Genomic DNA, 18,773 nt, shown 5'->3' with positions numbered 1-18,773 from the left:
TACTTTTTTCCTAGTCCCTTTGTGTCAGTTTGGTATTTTAATGTACGTAAATGAAGAAGTTTTAGCTCTTCTTTTAAAAAGATGCCTCCCCTTTGCTTTGAATATAATAATTGCCCAGCACCTGCACTTTGGGCCACATCTTTATTTGCAGGGAAAAAAGGAAAAATACTTTTTGCCAGGTGTGTTTTCTCAAGACAGTATGGCTGTCATTGTTAATTAAAATGGTCCTCTACTATGTAACAGGATTCTTGTGTTTTCTTCATCGTGTTGAATATTTTCCAGGTTGAACCTAATGAGCTTTTCTTTTAGTAATTGCTGATCTATCTTGGTGCTTAGGGTGAGGTTTTTTTTTTATTACAAAGATACTTTTTGCCTTTATTGTGCTTCAACTTGAAAGCCGCATGAAATATGGTTGTTCTCAGTTGAGTAATAAAATGAATGTCTTCTAGGCCACACGCTATGGGTGGAAAATGGGAACATCTTGTCACTAGAAAAGATATGTTGAACTCATTTGCTCAAGATAATTAAATAGTGTTTCTAAGCCGGGAAATCTGAGTTCTGAGTTATTGAGCATTCTGAAAGCATCATTTTTTAAAAACTATAGAAATTGATATTTCACAGAATTTGGAGGCCTACCTTTTTTTTTTAATGTATCAGATGTCCCCAAACTACCACATTTCTATTACCCCTATTAACACTGGTGTTAAATACCAAAAAGTAGCCTTTGTTCTTGAATAATAATAGCCTTTGTTTAAATGACTGCTACATTCACATTCTTTCCAATTTAGCAGGTGATTATTCATCCATATGGCTAAGTAAAATATTTCCACACTGTTTATTTTAAAAATTTTTAGATGCCAGCAGTGGATTTCAGATACTATGCAAAACACGAAATTAGGTTTATTCCCTTAGTGATCATTAGCTCCATATTTCTAATTAGGTAATAAATTAATAAGGAAATGATAGTCATGCACTGAGGAAGGGTAGATGGGCCAGGCTAAAGTTTAGCAAACAGTAGGATGTTCTATAAGGAGCTAGAGCTTAGTGGACATGCATTCAGCCATTTGGAATGGTAAGTGCCATTACAGGATGAAATAATTTACTAAGCATGTCCCCTTGGTCTAATCATTATGCCTTCAAAACAGTTGTTTGTTCTTTTGTCCAGAGAGGAGTTGGCTTATTACTTTTATCCTGCTTTTTGTGGACCACTAGAGCCATCAGGAGCTGCATGGGTAGTTTCCAGAAATCTAGCAACATCTCTTCCCACTTCTCAGCCAACGTCAGTGGGATCCTTACACTTGGCCCACTTTATAAAACAAGAACAACAGAATCATGTGCTTTCTTATTCACTGAACATATCAAACGATAAAAATTGGTAATAAGAAATAGAATGATAAATAAGTTTAACTGGTAACAAGACACAACGGTGTATTATAGATGGGACAACTCCTAATTCAGAGTCACAGAACTTTGAACTGGAAAGAGCCTTAAAGAAGTCTTCTGTTCCGTCCCCCATTTTGTAGATGAGAAACTGGGTTCCAGAGAGACTGAGGCCTGATTGGGTTCCTGGTATGCAAGCCAGAGCTCTTCCTTCCTCTACCTCTGTCCCCTCTCTTCCAGCCACTGAAAAGTACTGAGCTGGTACACAGTCTGGGGGTGCATCTGCCCATTTTAAAGCCTCATCTCCTTTATTATTTCAAATTACCACCAAAAGAGGAAAAAGAAAAAGAAAGAAAAACATATCCTTTACTCTCTGAATTTCACCTGAGACTACAGAGAACTGTGTTTGAACTTGGCCACTAGCACAGTCACATCAAACTACTGATCAGGTATAATCATAAAGTGTTAGGGTTGCTTAGAAAACATAAAATGTGATTTTCATCTTGTAATATTTCAAGATTTATAGTTCGAGTGTGAAAGGATTTAACCTTATACGTAGAGTATGTCCTTTCACGTGTAAGCTTCTGGTTTTTTTAATGTTTTAATTCATTTATTTCGAGAGAGAGACAGAGAGCATGAGCTGAGGTGGGACAAGAGAGAGATACAGAATGCAAAGCAGGCTCCAGGCTCCGATCTGTCAGCACAGAGCCTGATGTGGGGCTCAAACTCACAAACTGTGAGATCATGACCTGAGCCAAAGTCGGACACTTAACCGACTGAGCCACCCAGGCGCCCCTTATGTGTAGGCTTCTAAGTTTCAAGCAAAATGAAGCAGTCAAATGGGAAGTCACAGAGGTCCCTATAGAATTCAGGTGGTCAGCTGTTGATCAGAGTAGAAATCCTCAGTACAAGAGAGACCCCATAGTGACACACGCACTCCGTGTATTAGACAGCCAGTATATTTAAGAAAGATCAAGCCGTATAATGAAAATCTAAAAAGAAAATGCCCAAGAGACGCCAGCCCAGGTCCTACAAGTACCTTGCAGTTTCTGAGTCTGTAGGACTTCTCATGGCTCTTAGCTTCTTAAGCTGATACAACGACGAGGTTGAAGATTTAGCGCATGTGGGAAAGCACATTCCTGGGATCCATCAAAGCCAGCCATGGAACATATCGCTTCAGTGACTTTTTCTCAGGCAAATCTCTAGGGTAGTGTAAGTGACCTAATTCTGTGCCAGAGGCTGAAGTACCCTGAAGAACAACCACGGTGGCCCCATCACTGCCCTCCCTGCCACCTCTGCATCACAGATTCTCTCGGGTGGATTTTCCTTTGTGTGACCTGCTCACTTTTACAAACTACCCTTGACAAAAAGAACCATCTTTTACATCGCTTATGGGCAGTTCTCAGTCAGCATTTCTGAATTGTAAGCTGATTTATTTTCAGCGGAAACACTTTTCCAGGATACGGAGAACTCTGCAGCTACATTATGTAATTAATCCTCTCAACCTACCCATGAAGTTGGAAAATTACCTGAAATAAAGAAGAATATGTTGAAATGTAAATGTGACTCTGTAAATGGATCTCGAGAAATTGATAGATCTTTTCAAAGATGCTGTGATCCACCTTTGTACCTGAAAAATCACAGAAACACAGGCTAACCCTTATGTTCTTTAAAGACTCGAAAGATCTATCGCTCATATCATTTGGCAGGGAAAGAATTTAAACAGCAGGAGAAATTCCCTTCAAATTGGATATGTTGGCTGGAGCCCCACTGTGTGAAGCCTCAGCGACTAGCCCAGGCCATCATCAACTCCACATTGCCCCTCCAGGGGAGTCTCCTTCTCCCACACCACCCAAGCACCCTCTTGATACTGCTGCTGAAACCAGACGTGGTGACCACTATGCCCAAGGCTGGATGTGAGGAAGCTTTTCCATGGCTGATATGGAGTGTACCTTAGCTGTGTGCAGGGAAATCATGGAGAGCAACCAGGCAAGCAAGGGAAGGCCCACCCAGCTGGCCGGGCCAGGCCTCCCTGTGGGACCCAGCCCTCAGGGCAGCTGGACTGCTCACCACCTAAGTAGCCAGTTGTGCCGGCCAGCAAGGAGGGCAGCAAGCCTGGCAGCAGGGCAGGAAGAAGGAAGCCATGAGCCATGCCTTTCATCCAGGCCCAGGACTGTGTGTTCGTCTGCTCTAGGAGTGCCTGCACACAGTTCAGCAACCCCTGCCAGGGCGGTATAGCATCCCAGGAACCCTGGGAGCAATTATACACCACCATGACTTTTGTTTCCTCAGCATTTATCCAGAGGGAGAAAAAAGGTGTTTCTAGGATTAAAGACAGTATTTCTGTCCCACTCATAATAATTGCTTTCCCATTATTTCAGTTCCATTTCAGTTTCATAATTTGTTCACAGCATTCCAATCCTGTGAAAGCTTGAGTGATTTGCCTGAAGCCACAAATGGTAGGCATTTTTCACTGTACCTCTCTCTTCCCACTGCCCCTGGATTTCCTCATTCCTGTTACAGCTCCAGATCCTCACACACATGCCGAACTGGGGCTCCGCTTGGATGCTCCCCTCCGCTTGCATCAGGCTCCAGATTCTCATCACAAGCACCTGCCCTTCCTCTGTGCCTTCCCATCTCCTCACTCCTTCAGGTCCTCATCACATTCCCTCTACAGTGCTTCCTGGAACACAGGCTGGCCCCTTCTGGTCCACCAGCCTCCCCTTCATCCCTGGACTCACACCTGTCCCTGCCTTCCACACTTTCCCCCTTGGCAAGTCTGTGTCTGCAGCCCCTGCCCTCCCCTTCTAAGCTCGCCACAGCCTCGAGGCTCTTCTACTCTGGCTCCTTCCAAGTTGGGTTTCCCCAGCCCAAACCTGCTTGCTTCTCCCTAGCTTCTGCCCTCCATACTCCACCCTGGATGCAGTGGTCCTCAATCCTACTAGACAGGTTCACTTGTGCAGAAAAACATCCAGGGAGAAGCAGCATGGTGTCGGGAGTGACTGGGTTCTGGAGTGAGATCTATCTGTTCCCTTCTAGCTCTGTGGCCCCAGACAAATCCCCCGCTCCTGGTACCAGCTTCCCCAGGGGTAAACACAATACCTGCTGCTTGGCGTTTTCATGAGGATGGATATGGAGTGCCTAGTGCAGATGACATGCATTCTGTGCTCGGTGCTCTTCCTACTCTTGGATGCTTTTTGATGGCTCCCTCGTACTGTGACCATTTGTGGCAAGGCCTCTGAGAGCAGAGGACTCACCTATGTGTCCCCCTTGGATGCTGCATGAAATGAACAAGTGTCTCTACCAGCACTTTCCAATACAAGTATAATGTAGGATACATTAATTCTGAACTTCCTAGTAGCCACATTAAATAGGATACAAGATGGGGCGCCTGGGTGGCTTAGTCGGTTAAGCGTCCAACTTTCGCTTAGGTCATGATCTCACGGTTCGTGGGTTCGAGCCCCGCGTCGGGCTCTGTGCTGACTGCCAGCTCAGAGCCTGGAGCCTGTTTCAGAGTCTGTCACTTCCTCTCTCTCTTACCCTCCCCTGCTCACACTGTCTCTCTCTCTCTCTCTCTCTCCTAGAAATAAATAAAACATTTAAAAAAAATTAAAAAATATAAATAGGATACAAGAACAGGTCTTATTTATGTTAACAATGCAGTTTATTTAACACAGTTCTTCTAAAATAATCACTTCGGGGCGCCTGGACGTCTCTTGATTTTGGCTCAGGTCATGATCTCATGGTTCGTGGGTTCAAGCCCTGTGTTGGGCTCTGCACTCGGATTCTTTCTCTCCCTCTCTCTGCCCCTCCCTGGCTTGCGCTGGCTCTTTCAAAATAAATGAAACTTAATATAAAATAATCACTTCAATTCATAAGCAATATAAAAATTATTGAGATCTTTTGCATTCATTTTTTTCATACCAAGTTTTCATACTCCACTCTATATCTTACACGTCTAGCAGGTCTCAGTTTGGACTAGACACATTTCAAGTGCTCAACAGCCACATATGGCCGATAGCTACTCTGTTGGACAACACATATCTCTACCATGCTTGGGTATAAGTAACATGCATCTGAAAGGCATAAACTGTATAACTTTAATGGACAGGGACATAGGAGGCCCTACTGTGACCAGATGTAGCCACAGAGTCACGACATTTCTCTGCTCCCAAGAAAAAGCCTTAGAGTGTTATAAAAACCCTACAGGTGTTAGTGGAGAGCTTCAGGGAAAGGAATGGAGGGGTGTATTTGCTAGATCATGAGTATTTCAGCCAGGGACTGTCTAGGGGAATAATAATGGAGGCATGTGTAGGAGCAGGCAGTGGCCCAAGGTTCAGAAGCACACATTCCTGCCTTGTTATCCATTGACTGAGTTTGCAAGATGCACACACACTCTGACCTTCTTATGCAATCTAAAACCTGATCTTCTGTTTATCACTCTAGCCTAACATTTCATCCCCACTTTTCAAAAATGCTTGCAAGATGGGTATCCCAACACCAGCCTGTTCCAAAGAGCATACAGATGAAGAATTGCAAGGGGGGAATGAACACATATATCAGAACTGAGGCACAGAAACCGGTCACCATGCTTCTCTGTGCGCGAACAGCAGGGCCTCATCATCTGTTCTCTCCTATAATACTCTCCACCCCACCAAGGCTTGGGTAGTTCTGTTTACCTCATATAGACACCTTGTGAAAGAGCAGGACTGATGTGACATCAACAACAGACACCGAGAATAAGGCTAACTTGTGGAAGAAAAGTGGGGCTGTTTGAAGTGTGCTAGTTCTTTGGGCTATTTTGTTTCTTTATGTGATGTCCATAAACATTTGTTGGGGGGAGGGGTATAATTAAGAAACTGGAACATTGAATGCTATATAAAAATAAATGGTTTTAGATTTCTTTCATATCAGAAAGGAAAACAGTTGTGCAAGCTGTTATATATTTATGCTACCAGAGAAATGATGTTGTTTGGTTGGTTTTTAACATCAGTTAAGAAATACGTTTTTCAAATAGTGCCATTATTTTAATTACTGAGTAAAATCGGTTTATAATTTGACTACAAAATTATCAGTCGGTTGTTATAATAGCTATAAAGCTAGTTTTAAGTATGAGCTCTTTCAAAATTCTGCAGTAGGATTTACAGGAGATAGTGTTTTAATTACTTTGTTCATTCTTTGTGAGGAAAGTGAACTTTCATCTCTCATGGTAGCATTTCTTGCAATTATTGGTTACTCATGATTGCGTGTACTTTTTTCTGTGGTGGATAATAAGCAGCTTTCTCTACAACAATATGCATGGCATTCTCTAATATTTTCTAAATTAGTTTATATGTGTATATTCTTAGTTCTCACAACAAATAGCTAATTGCTTTAAATTAATAAAAACCTCAAGCTTCCTAAACCAAGTTATAGTTTATTTTTAACTTTTCCAGGAGTATGCTGCTAAATTTTTTTGAAGCAAATTTCGCATTAGGACCTCAGGAGTTGGAGGTTTATCATGTTGATAGAGAACGCTAATCCTATAACTCTATTTTTTCAACAGTTTGCTACATCTGGGAGTTGGTGTATTTTCTATTCATTACTTACTACTCTAACAGCATTCTTCCTGACCCATTAAATGAAGCCCTAGACAGACTAAGTGGGGAGAACACTGTTTTATTACTACTTTAGTGAGGTGGAGTACACACAGGTATTATTAACTGGTCTCAAGAATGGCACTTTTTACTTTGAGTAGAAAAGCCAAATTAATCATTCCATAGCTAAGGCTTTTAAGTTTAACTGGAGCTTCTTTATCCAATATTGGTTGATCGAAACTGATTGTTTAGTCTTTCCATTACCTTATTTTTGAAATAGAAGGTGGGGAAGAAAAAAATCAGTGTCTTGTGACTAGCTTTGATATTCAAAGTGGCTAGTTTAAATCCACACCCAGTGCTGTAGCTCTTTGTGTTACATGGTGAAGTACCAGATTAGAGGGATAATATAACCCAGTGCCAGATGATAAAACTGCCTTGCTATGGGTTCTCTGAAGGTCACAAACTTAGCAAAAAGGAATTTTTCCTTTTTTCTGGTCAAGAATAATTTTGAACATTTTTTGAGGTTAAAGAAAGCCTGTAGTAGACTGGCTTTATGATCAATAAGTCATCTCAGTGGACCAAAAGATAGCATAGTCACCTGGTCTCCAGACGGGTTACGTATTTTTAAACACTTCAGTGTTTTATAATTGGGCAACACTGAGCTTTTCTATTTCACAGTTTTGAGGGGATGGAATTCTGGCATGTTACTTTAAGTCTTCTGTTTCTAGAGATGTAAGTGAAATGGGATTCTTCTGTCCTCAGAGCTAAGATGGTGGTTTCAACAGCCATCTCTTTTGGTTTTCGTATAAAAGGCAAGGAAAACTATGTTAGCAAATTCCCTTACAGATCCAAAACATTGTTTTGACCCTCTCCCCATAGTTATAAACCTTAAAGACATTCCTGAATGCTCAGCTTAAGAGAAGACATGCGGGGGAGGTAATTTTGAACTAAGTCTGACAGACAGGAAATAAAAGGGAAATCCAAAAATAAATACATGCTATTAAATTGGATCCATTAACCAATATTTTTGAGCACTCATTATGTGTCTTGCATAGTGTAACAAGACATGTAAAAGAATGGATGATGGTAGAGTATTTGTTCCTCATTGTACATGTCTAATGAAATTAAAACTAAATTTAGAAATACAAATACTCATCATTTTAAAAAAATCAACATGTAGAATTTCAGTCCTACAAAATAATTAAATGGGAATTTAATTCATTTTGTGCAGCTTGACTCTTTAAGTTACTATATGTAAAGCACACAATGCCTGGCACAGGATAAAATCACAGTAAATGGTCATGTTACTATTGTTTATATTGACCTATGAACATCTGTGCTGTTCAATCCCATGTAGATGAAGGCTAATAGTAAACTGTAGAGTGACATATAACTCCATTGATCATTCTAAACCCTGATAAAAGAAAGCAAGAGCAGGACAAAATTCTACCTGTACAGAAAATCAGGGAAATCCACAAATCTAGGAAATAGCCTCTTAACAGCAATAGGTCTTAGCAGGAGCCAGAAGTGGAGGCAGGAACCATGAACAACAAGATTTGCTGCCAGCGATCAGAGAACTTCTAGGCATCAGATCCTAGATCCATCCTGCTAAAGAACTACCCGTCTTCTTAGTCATGTTTTCACATGTGAGACTGTGACTCACACTGTTTCATTTTCTGTAGCTATATATGTAATTTTATACCTATAGCCTATAACATAATGAGCTTTCCTTTCCATAAGCCTTGACTTACAGTTAACTTTGCTAGAATACTTTTATTCCATGAAATACAATGTAGCATATTAGAAAATGCTACTCTCCCCCATGATTGAATTCTGTGGAGTGAGGAATTTGAAAATGTATTATAAAATTTACAGGGGAGGTTAGGAAATGACCCTTCCCACCAACAGCACCTGGGCTGTATGCCACCCTGTGGCTGGCTCACACCCCGGCAGGTCCCAGCAGTATCTTGGGCTAAGTATGGCTGTCCTCATTAGCAGGAAGTGTTAAAGCCCCGTTCGTGGCAGACTTTATCACCCCCTCCCCCCTTTTATGCTTCAGCCCTCTCTTTCTTCCATCTTCTGTCCCTCTCCCTGTCTTTGGGGCAGGACAGACCTCCAAGGACTCATTTTTAATTGTTAGCTCCCATGTCCCACCCATGGTCATCAGTCTTCTGATACCTTTCCCCTAAAATGGTGCTTTTCAAATGTCTTTTAGACATTAAACCCATTTTTCTTTTTTTTTTTTTTTAATGTTTTATTTATTTTTGAGATAGAGATAGAGACAACGTGAGCAGGGGAGGGTCAGAGAGAGAGGGGGACACAGAATCTGAAACAGGCTCCAGGCTCTGAGCTATTCCTCAGCACAGAGCCCAACACGGGGCTCAAACCCACGAACTGTGAGATCATGACCTGAGCCGAAGTTGGAAGCTTAACCGACTGAGCCACCCAGGTGCCCCGAAACCCATTTTTGAAACAGAAACAACAGTGCAGCCCAGTATTGAGAACAGATAAGTGTGGAGCCACTCTGGGTGAATCGGGGTGGGGGTCTGCTGCCAGTTCTCCCTCCACGCCTCCATGGCTGCCCCTGAGAGAGTCCAGTGAAACCTCCAGCACACAGGTAACACAAACTCCCTTAAATTAAAACCTCCCTGGATTTAAACCATTTTATATACAAACATGGCCACTTTTATCAGAATCCATGGAGAAATAACTCTGCCTGAGGAATTTAAGTTCATTTCATAAGCACCCACAGTGTATGCTACACTCTTTACTAGAATCTACCTATTGTGTGCCATCTATTATATAAGCAAAGGTCTCTAATGGTGGACACAACAAGTTTTCAGAGACAAAGCAATGTCTTTACTTTCCTGATTCCAAACTGTCTGAATCCCCCTCCCATTTGGGGCCTAACTAGATGAACTGCTGCTGAGCCTCAAGTCCTTTGCTAATGGTGAGCTATTCCACCCCAAGGAATAAGAGCAGAGAAAGGGCAAAAGTCCTTGGAGGACAAGGGAAACCCAGCCAGCCCAGTCCGGAAGTCAAAGCCAAGTGAAAGAGGAAGGGAACCAGGTACAGGGCAGAGTAGAAGGCTTTCCCAGCAGAGCCCAAGCATCAGCCTCTACTACCAACCACTCCCTCGACAGTGTGGGCAGCTCAGGGCAGACCTGTAGGGAAGGGGTGGTCCTCTCTCGGCTTAGAGTCAGAAGATCAGTTTACTATCTTCATTCCTAGCCCTTTATCTATACTTCTCCTTCCTCCAAAAGGAAAAGCTGCTGTCAGCCCTCCCACACCTCCCTCTTTTATGAAGGTCCCTGCGGTTTCTCCCGGCCCTGAGAAGGCTGAGCAGACAGTCTGCGGTTACCATGCACTGGAGGCAGAGCTGCTCTCAGCACTCTCCATCAGTCATGTTCACAAGCCTGACACGCTCCCATGGAAGTGGGCAGATTTTGCCAACTCCTTCCCCTTCACGGGGCCTCAAGCATTTTTTTGTGTCGATAATTCTAAAAGCACTGTATGGTCTTTTGAGCATCTTGTTAATGATGCATCAGGGGTACGGGGCTCTGAGGGACCTCAGGACCTTGGTGCCAGCTGTCCCCCTCTCCTCTACCTCCTTTTCTCTGACTTAGGAAAACACACTGATGTGAGAGGGTAATAGAGTCGGTATAATGAATTTTCTTTGATTTCTTGAAGAATAATTATTAGAAAATATGTGTGCTGTAACAATTTAACCCACCTCATAGCTGACACAGAAATGAAGACGCACTAATAGGCTTACAATTTAAATAATACTTTAACAAGCTACATTTAAGGTCTGTTGTCCTGGCAGTCCTGATAGGAATTACAGTCTGAGTGACCTAATCTATTGTTAGTCTCGTCTATATCCATCCAAAAGGGAATGGCAGTAATTTGTACATGGTAATAAAACTCTTAACATAGAAATAAAAATGTTTAAACCTTATCTAAATGAGGAGGTGAAGCAGATGTAATCAACCTCTATAAATTGTACTCTGAGCATATTTAAGCTTGAGCTTCCCAGTAGGTAAAGGAAGCATGATGTACAGAAACATGTCAGTCTTTTGAGAAAGAAATTTTTTCCAAGTACTAAATTCTAAAAATGGTTTTGTCACACAGCACATTGAATGTAAGGGATGATACAATGAATGACAGCTTTACAACAATCACAGATGTGTTATGTTTGTATGTTTGTGCCCCTCCCCCTCACAGAGTAGCTCTAATTTACTCTGCAGAAGCCACAGCCATCTTGTCTGATAGATACATCGGCTCTAAAAGTTAAGAGATGAACTGTTACAGCTTTGTAATATGCTGCCAGGAGCTCACATATGTTCACTCAACATTTATGAGGTCCATCCCCTGCCTGGTTGCAAATTAAGGTCATAGATTAGACTTGGAACAGAATGCGTTCACATCTGATATGCTTATTTTATTCCCAAACCTGCAGGACCTCTGACTGATAATTTGATTTTTAAAATCTCATTTTTTAGGAGTTCTTTGGAATTTATCTTCATGTGATGCTGTAAAGATGACAATCATTCGAGATGCTCTCTCGACCTTAACAAACACTGTGATCGTTCCACATTCTGGATGGAATAACTCTTCTTTTGATGATGATCATAAAATTAAATTTCAGACGTCACTCGTTCTGCGTAATACGACAGGTTGCCTGAGGTGAGTTCTTTATTTCTTCTTTCCAGTTCTTTGATTAAATAGCATGTGTCATGGTTCAGTTGATTTTAGGAGGATTTACTTCATTTTATTAACATTTACCTACATTTCCAAGTTTGTTTCAAAATGTAGATCATTGGACTCTTATCCTGTGAGTTAAACATCATGAGCACAGACTAGTGGCCTGAAAGACATTATCTGATAAATGACCCTTCTGTGGATTAGTAAAAAGGGCCCTTTCAGTCTGAAATTACTGCCAAAATTCCAGTGTTTTCCACTTTAGCAGCATTTTTCTGGTTATCACATCCTGACTGCTAATGTGTTTACAGCCTGGTTTTTGTTTAAATTCAAAATGTGATGGTTAAAACCTTTCTGCTTTTAAAAGATGCAAAAAGGTGTGTGGTTTAAACAATCATTGGATTTGAGCTTTATAAATAAATGAAAATGAGCCCAGTACTATTCTAACTCATCTTTAGCATGTGAAATTTATAAAGCGTCCTTAAAGTATGGACAGTGGTGCTCATTATTTGCCTTTAACACTCATCAGCTCAGTCTCTGCCCAGTGTCCCAGGCTTACAGTGCTCTGGGAAATTGAAGCAGAAGCCTTGGGCGGAGTGGCTTCCTGCCCCACTCTGAGCCTCAGCTTCCTCGTCTTTACAATAGGGAAATTAACCCAATCTTCTACTTGTGAAGAATCAGCTCCCTATAAAGTGCTTAGGGAACTATCTGACACACAGTCAGCGCTGTCTGACATTTAAGCCATACATCCAAGCATCTCTGTAACAGAGCTTGAAAGATGGAGAGAGAGCCTGCACTGCTGCTCTGAAGCCTTCCACTACTGTGACAAGTGACTATCAGCCCCCTTGCTGTGGGTGGGTGACAAGAGTCAGGATCCTGGGAAACAGGCTACCTCCCTAAATCAGATGAGTGCATCAGACGGCAGTTTCTGTTCCCTACTGATGATTTGATGATTTGTGGAAGGAGCACCTCACCTTCCCTTCTCCTGGATCTGGGGAGACTATGATCACTCCTCAGCCAGCCTGCTGGGCTTCCCAGAGGCAGGACACACTGGTCAGGCTCCCTCAGTGGTTCAGGACTATAAACCTTTGGTGTATGCCCTCTCTGTGAAATCAGTGATGAATAAGACAGACAGGCCCCTACTCAATAGAACCATATTCTATTGAGGAAATCAAACAAGAAAATAACAATGAATGCTATGGTAATGTAGGATTTAGTGGTCAAGTGGCCCCTCACAGAAAGTGAAATTAAAGCCTAGCTTGAAATACCACCAGGAGCTGCTCATCTGAGAGTGGGGTGGGGGTCAGGACACGTGTTCTAAGTGAAGGGAAGGAGTAGCATGAAGGCTCTGGGGCAAGAATGGGCTATGACTGGAGCTTAATGGGCAAGACACAGAGGAGTACCAGATTATGCCGGATTTTTGAAGTCAGAGGAAGGAGTTTGCACTTTATTCCAAGTGCTTTGGGAAACCAACAGAGGGCTTTAATCATGGAGTGATGGGATTGGATCCTGGTTTCCATATGAAGACTAAACAAGGGCAACAGTAAAGACTGGAGCCCAAGGTTATTGCAGTGATCCAGGCATATGATGACAGTGGCCTACACCAGGCACTGGAGAGAGGTAGGAGATAGGGTGTATTTTTATGGAGGGAGAGTTGACAGAATTTGTTAATGGATTGAATAGAGGGGGTAGGGAAAGGGAGGAGATAAGGATATACCTCAATCTTTGGCTGGATAAATTAGAAACACAGGGAGAAGAAAGGGTAGAGGGGTGAACAGTTGAGAGCTTTGGCCATGTCCGTTTTGAGTTTTCTCTTTAGCTATCTATGTGGTAATATGAAGAAAGCAGTTGGATAATGGAGCCCAGAGTTTTAAAGAGGGATCAGCCTAAAGATAGACATTTGGGAGTCATGAATGGGTCCACAGGTTGTATTAAAGCCAAGGGGCAAAGGGAGACCACCCATGAGAATGGAAAGATAAAGACAAGAAGAAACCATAGTAATCCTGGGCACTCCAGAGGGTCCCCCCAGCTGAAAAGACTGAGAAGGAAAGGCTGCAAGAAGGGAGGAAAACCCAAGAAGTGAAGGGTCCCAGGGGCTCATAAAGGAATAGAAGATGGCAGCTGTTGAGTGCTGCTGAGAAGTGACACAAGATAAGAACAGAGGAGGGACCACAGATGACATTGTCTCTCTGGCCTCAGAAAAACAAAGATGAAAAATCATTCCAAATCCCCCTTATCTAGCCTAAGTTTTTACAAAATCTCAGAGTTATCCTAGAACCTTTACTAATGAGACATAAAAACAAGATAGATCCTTAATATTTGGTATCAATTCATGAAGGCAAACTGGTATTAAAACTTTCAATATGGGGTGCCTGGCTGGCTCAGTCAGTAGAGCATGTGACTCTTGATCTTGGGGTTGTGAGTTCAAGACCCACGTTGGGTGTAGAGATTATTTAAAAATAAAGCCTTAAAAAAAGTTTTGCTATGGATGACACCTAAAGCAATTCTCAGGGTTTTTTATATTTGAAAAGATGAGAAAAAGTGTAGCATAAGTAAATGTCCATATTTAACTTGAATATTTATACAAGAAGTGACATTTCTTCTGTTCATTCAGGAAGCATTTATGACCACCTGCTATATTCAAAACATTATAATAGGTATGGGAGTCTACCATACCTGGTGGCCCAACAAGGGAAGTAAAGCATATCTAGAAATAACCATAGCTAACCAACATCCCAAGCACTTTTCTAATAGCTTTATATGGAGCATCTCTTCCTCACACGACCCTGTGAGGTGATCAATATTCTCCCGTTTTACATAAGAGGAAACTGAGGAGGATAGCCCCCAAAACAACTTTTTAGGAGGTTAGAAAGTAGGATGTCACTGAAGGGATACAGAGTTCAGATGCCCCTGCTCCATTCTATTTGCGTTGATAATGAGGAGCTAGTTACTATGAATTCTCGCGATGTTAAAATGCCTCCTCACACGGGATCTGCATGGTTGCTGCCTGTCGCCAGTTCTCTCCGATGTAAAGATACGGCTCCATGGCTGAGGAGTCAGCTGTTCATCTCAGCAGCTCCCCCGTGTCTCTGCCCATCCAGGAACCTCAGCTCTGCAGGGGAGGAAGCAAGGAAGCAAATGCGCTCCTGTGAGGGGCTGGTGGACTCACTCCTGTATGTGATCCACACGTGTGTGAACACATCCGATTACGACAGCAAGGTCAGTGCTGGCCTGGCAGTGCGAGGGGCACGATGGCAGATGACAATGACTGCCTGACGCTGCTCCTTGCATGCCATGGATTCTTTCTGGGATTCTTGAGCTTTTCCTCTTCATTAGGCTACACTCTAGATTAAGGGGATTAATTTAAAAATTACAGATTAACAGGGACATGACAACTTGAGAAAATAGCCTTAGAACCATGAAAACAGAGTGACTGAATGTGGCCAAGGACTTAGTGTAGGGTGGCAGGATCCTGACTTTTTTTGTGATTCTCTTGGGCTGATGTCACAATGACTGCCCCCACTGCCATTGCCCCCAGTCCTGTGTCCCCTGTGGCTAGAATCAGACCTATCTGTCTTTGAGTATTACTGAATAAATGTAAACCTTCCGGGTTGAGGTCCTATAATCCACCAATCTCTCTGCCCTTCTTGCCCCAGTTTAGGCCACAGCCCACACCCACGTGGATACCCTTCTCTACATCCCCAGTCTTGCCCTTTCAGCCTGCCCTCTGTTGCCCTGCTGGTTAGTCTGTTCCTAGAAGGAGCCCCTTCTGCTCCCCTCCTGTTTTCCCCATCCTTGCCCCAGGAGCAGGGGCCGAGGAAGGTGGCAAGAAACAGAAAGGAGGGACTATAAAAGTGTCAAGAGTTCCAAGTGGGTGCTGTTCGGGATGGGCTAGACAAGGAGAGGCCATAAGCAGGCCTTGTGTCATAGACATGGGTCTGAGAGAGAAAACAATGACAAGCAGTAGGCTCAGGGAGACGGTGGGAGAAGAATTCAAAGTGATGGTCAGGTTTTTATTTGAACCTCATTGAACCAAAAGACGTGCAGATGAAATGGAGAGGAGTAAGCAAGTTGGAAGAAGAGCATCCTGGGAAAGAGCTGAGCTTGGTGTTAGGTCCTCTGAATGAAGTGACAGCTGGCCTCCCAACCAGAGGTGTGATACAGACTTTAAGAAGCAAAAGACCATGTACAGAAGGCAAAATGCCAACAGAGGAAGAGCTGATGGAACTTTCTGCAGAGGGAGGGGAGAGTGGGGAGATGGATTGGAAGGGCTGAAGATGGGACTTGGGGGGAGGGGCTTCTCCAGAGAGGGGGTGGCTCACACCTCTTGCCATGGTGAGGATTTCTAGTGGTGAAAAGGAGCAATGTTGTGGCACCTTGGGCACACCCTGCCACTGAAGCAGGCACGCTGGGCGTTTCCTCCTCCAGAGCCTTGCATGTTCTCATCAGATGCAGCACTGCGATCCGGGCCAATAGCCCTGCACTTTGTCATTTGGGTATCCCACAGAAATTCTAGAACCATAATTCTTCCCTTAGATTGTTTCGGGTTCCCTTAAGTAAAAAAGCAGCTCTCTCAGAGTCTACATTTGTTCACAGTGCTACAGAAGCATTTTGCAGTCATGTGCTGCAATGGTTTTAATTATGCGCCGTGTTGGTTTTCAGACTGTGGAGAACTGCGTGTGCACCCTGAGGAACCTGTCCTATCGGCTGGAACTGGAGGTCCCACAGGCCCGGCTGCTGGGGCTGAGTGAGCTGGATGACTTGCTAGGAAAAGAGTCTCCCAGCAAGGACTCGGAGCCAAGCTGCTGGGGGAAGAAAAAGAAAAAGAAAAAGAGAACGCCACAAGAGGATCAAGTTAGCATTTTATTTGACATGAAACTCTAAGGTTTCATTTTCCTAGGAGTAAGAAATCACACATTTGGCAAGAAAAAAAAATTCTCATAGTTTTTCTACCTAACCACAGTTGAATCCAGCAGAGAGGAATGTTTTCAGGTGTTAGAATTTGTGTTCATTTTGCTTCCATTTCACGTGCGCTCTTTGTCTTTCAGTGGGATGGCGTTGGTCCTATCCCAGGACTGTCTAAGTCCCCGAAAGGGGTTGAGATGCTGTGGCATCCATCAGTGGTAAAACCATACCTGACTCTTCTGGCAGAAAGCTCCAACCCAGCTACCTTGGAAGGCTCTGCCGGATCTCTCCAGAACCTCTCTGCTGGCAACTGGAAGGTATGGTGTCTTCCTGTTATCCACACTTTTTCCCATCTGTGCAGCCAGATCAACAATGAAGGTGAAAGGGACACAGTTGTTTGGAGTTTGAGAAAGGGTGGGAGCACAAAAAGGGAGGAGATAGTTCGTTCTGGGGCTCCAAGGATGACTCAGCCCTCCCTATACAAGCTGAAGACTAGCAGGAAAAATGAACAGATCGAGTCAGTACAGCGTAGCCTCCACAGGATATGTGCACTGTGGCGTCTTGAAAGAGGGCATCTAACCCAGCCTGGCAGGTGAGAGAAAGGCAAAGAGGCAACCCAGGAGGTAGTGAAGGTTTCCTGGAGGGATGGTGCTACCCAGATGGAATCTTAATGAGCAGAATGAAGCCAGCAGAGTGTGAGGTTGGGTGCATAGAGGGACTGATCCAGAGAAAGGGACGAGAGGGGAAAGAACAGTGTGGTGGAGACTGCAGGATGGTTGCTGGGGCATCAAGGGCAGGGCCAGTGCAGCCCGGGTTGGACTCAGGCATCACAGACAGGCCTGATGGCCAAGCTTCAGGACCTGGGATGTGACCTGCAGACCACAAGGACCACTAAAGGGGTTTAAGCAGACAGGTGACACAGATGTGGATACTATTGGGTCCCTTCTGCCATGGTGCAGAAGATGAATTCAAAGAAGAGGGAAATAGAGGCTGGGATTCAATGCTAGACATGCCAGGGGCCTGAATTACAGCTGAGGTGGGGTGGGGTGGGGGTGGGGGGAGTTTGCAGGGGAGAGGGGCCACTGTTCTCTCTTAGACACTTACAGACATATGGATAACATGCGTTACCACTTTGAAGGTGTGTGACTTCTTTATGCAAATTGAAAGTGGCTTCCTACTATTACCACTGTAAGCAGGTTCTCAAAACTTCTTAAACAAAGCAATTTCCCAGACAGTCCTTGTCTGAAATATTTTTAACCTAAAAATTTCCTGACAAGTATATTTTAGTAAAGTTATTCTAATGCTTGTTTTTGGCTACTTCTTCCACCACCACTTCCTGAAATGAGAATCTTTTGGCCACTGTATCATCCGTGAGAGTGAAAAGCATTGTTCAGGCTACGTGTGGTTTGTTGCATGCAGTCAGCTGCTATAATGACTGTACACAGATATTTACAGCCAGTGCTAAGCCAGCATGGTTATTTTGTTGTTGTTCTTAATAGCTCAGCATCTAAGTGCTGGCTCTGGAGCCAAACCCCTTGGTTTTGAATCCTGGTCTTTCCACTTACTAGCTAGGGGGCTTGGATCTTCTCTCCTCAGTTTCTTCATCTGTAAAATGGAGATAAATACCTACCTCATGAGGTGGCTGTGAGCATTAAGAGAGATAATAAATATGAAGGACATACGACTGTGTGCAGCACATAAGTATTGATAAATATTTATGCTGGTGACCCAGTGTTCACATCCAGCTTCCTGTGACCCAAGAGATACATTTGATGGCAATAAAAAAGATTATAATTGACATAGACATGATTTGAGTTGTGTTGCACTTCACTTCCGGGATTATTTAGTGAATGTAAGTTAGATGGCAAGCTCATTTAAAATATAAATACTGGGGCACCTGGGTGGCTCAGTCGATTAAGCATCCGACTTCTGCTCACGGTTTATGGTTCGAGTGCCGCGTCGGGCTCTATGCTGACAGCTCAGAGCTTGGAGCCTACTTTGGATTCTGTTTCTACCTGTCTGTGCCCTCCCCTGCTTGTGCTCTGTCTTTCTCTCTCTCAAAAAATAAAAATAAAACTTAAAGGGGCGTCTGGGTGGCTCATTCGGTTAAGCATCCAACTTCGGCTCAGGTCATGATCTCAGGGTTCGTGGATTCGAGTCCCGCGTCGGGCTCTGTGCTGACAGCTAGCTCAGAGCCTGGAGCCTATTTCA

The 18,773-nt window shown here is 43.4% G+C and overlaps 1 protein-coding gene across 1 annotated transcript in view; it reads left to right on the top strand.

The window, feature by feature from the left end:
• PKP4 (plakophilin 4) overlaps window positions 1-18,773 on the top strand; it is a 239,164-nt gene that overhangs the window by 203,502 nt on the left and 16,889 nt on the right. Inside the window, exons 12-15 of the mRNA XM_077761029.1 lie at window positions 11,459-11,642; window positions 14,759-14,876; window positions 16,320-16,511; window positions 16,706-16,879. Of these exons, the coding sequence (XP_077617155.1) occupies window positions 11,459-11,642; window positions 14,759-14,876; window positions 16,320-16,511; window positions 16,706-16,879 (668 nt within the window). The remainder of the gene's footprint in view (window positions 1-11,458; window positions 11,643-14,758; window positions 14,877-16,319; window positions 16,512-16,705; window positions 16,880-18,773) is intronic.

The sequence above is a fragment of the Crocuta crocuta genome, unplaced genomic scaffold, assembly GCF_008692635.1.
Source record: "Crocuta crocuta isolate KB4526 unplaced genomic scaffold, BGI_CrCroc_1.0 scaffold153, whole genome shotgun sequence".
NCBI classification, from domain to species: Eukaryota; Metazoa; Chordata; class Mammalia; order Carnivora; family Hyaenidae; genus Crocuta; species Crocuta crocuta.
The sequence above is the reverse complement of the archived record's forward strand: the minus strand, read 5'-3'. Positions and strand labels throughout refer to the sequence as shown.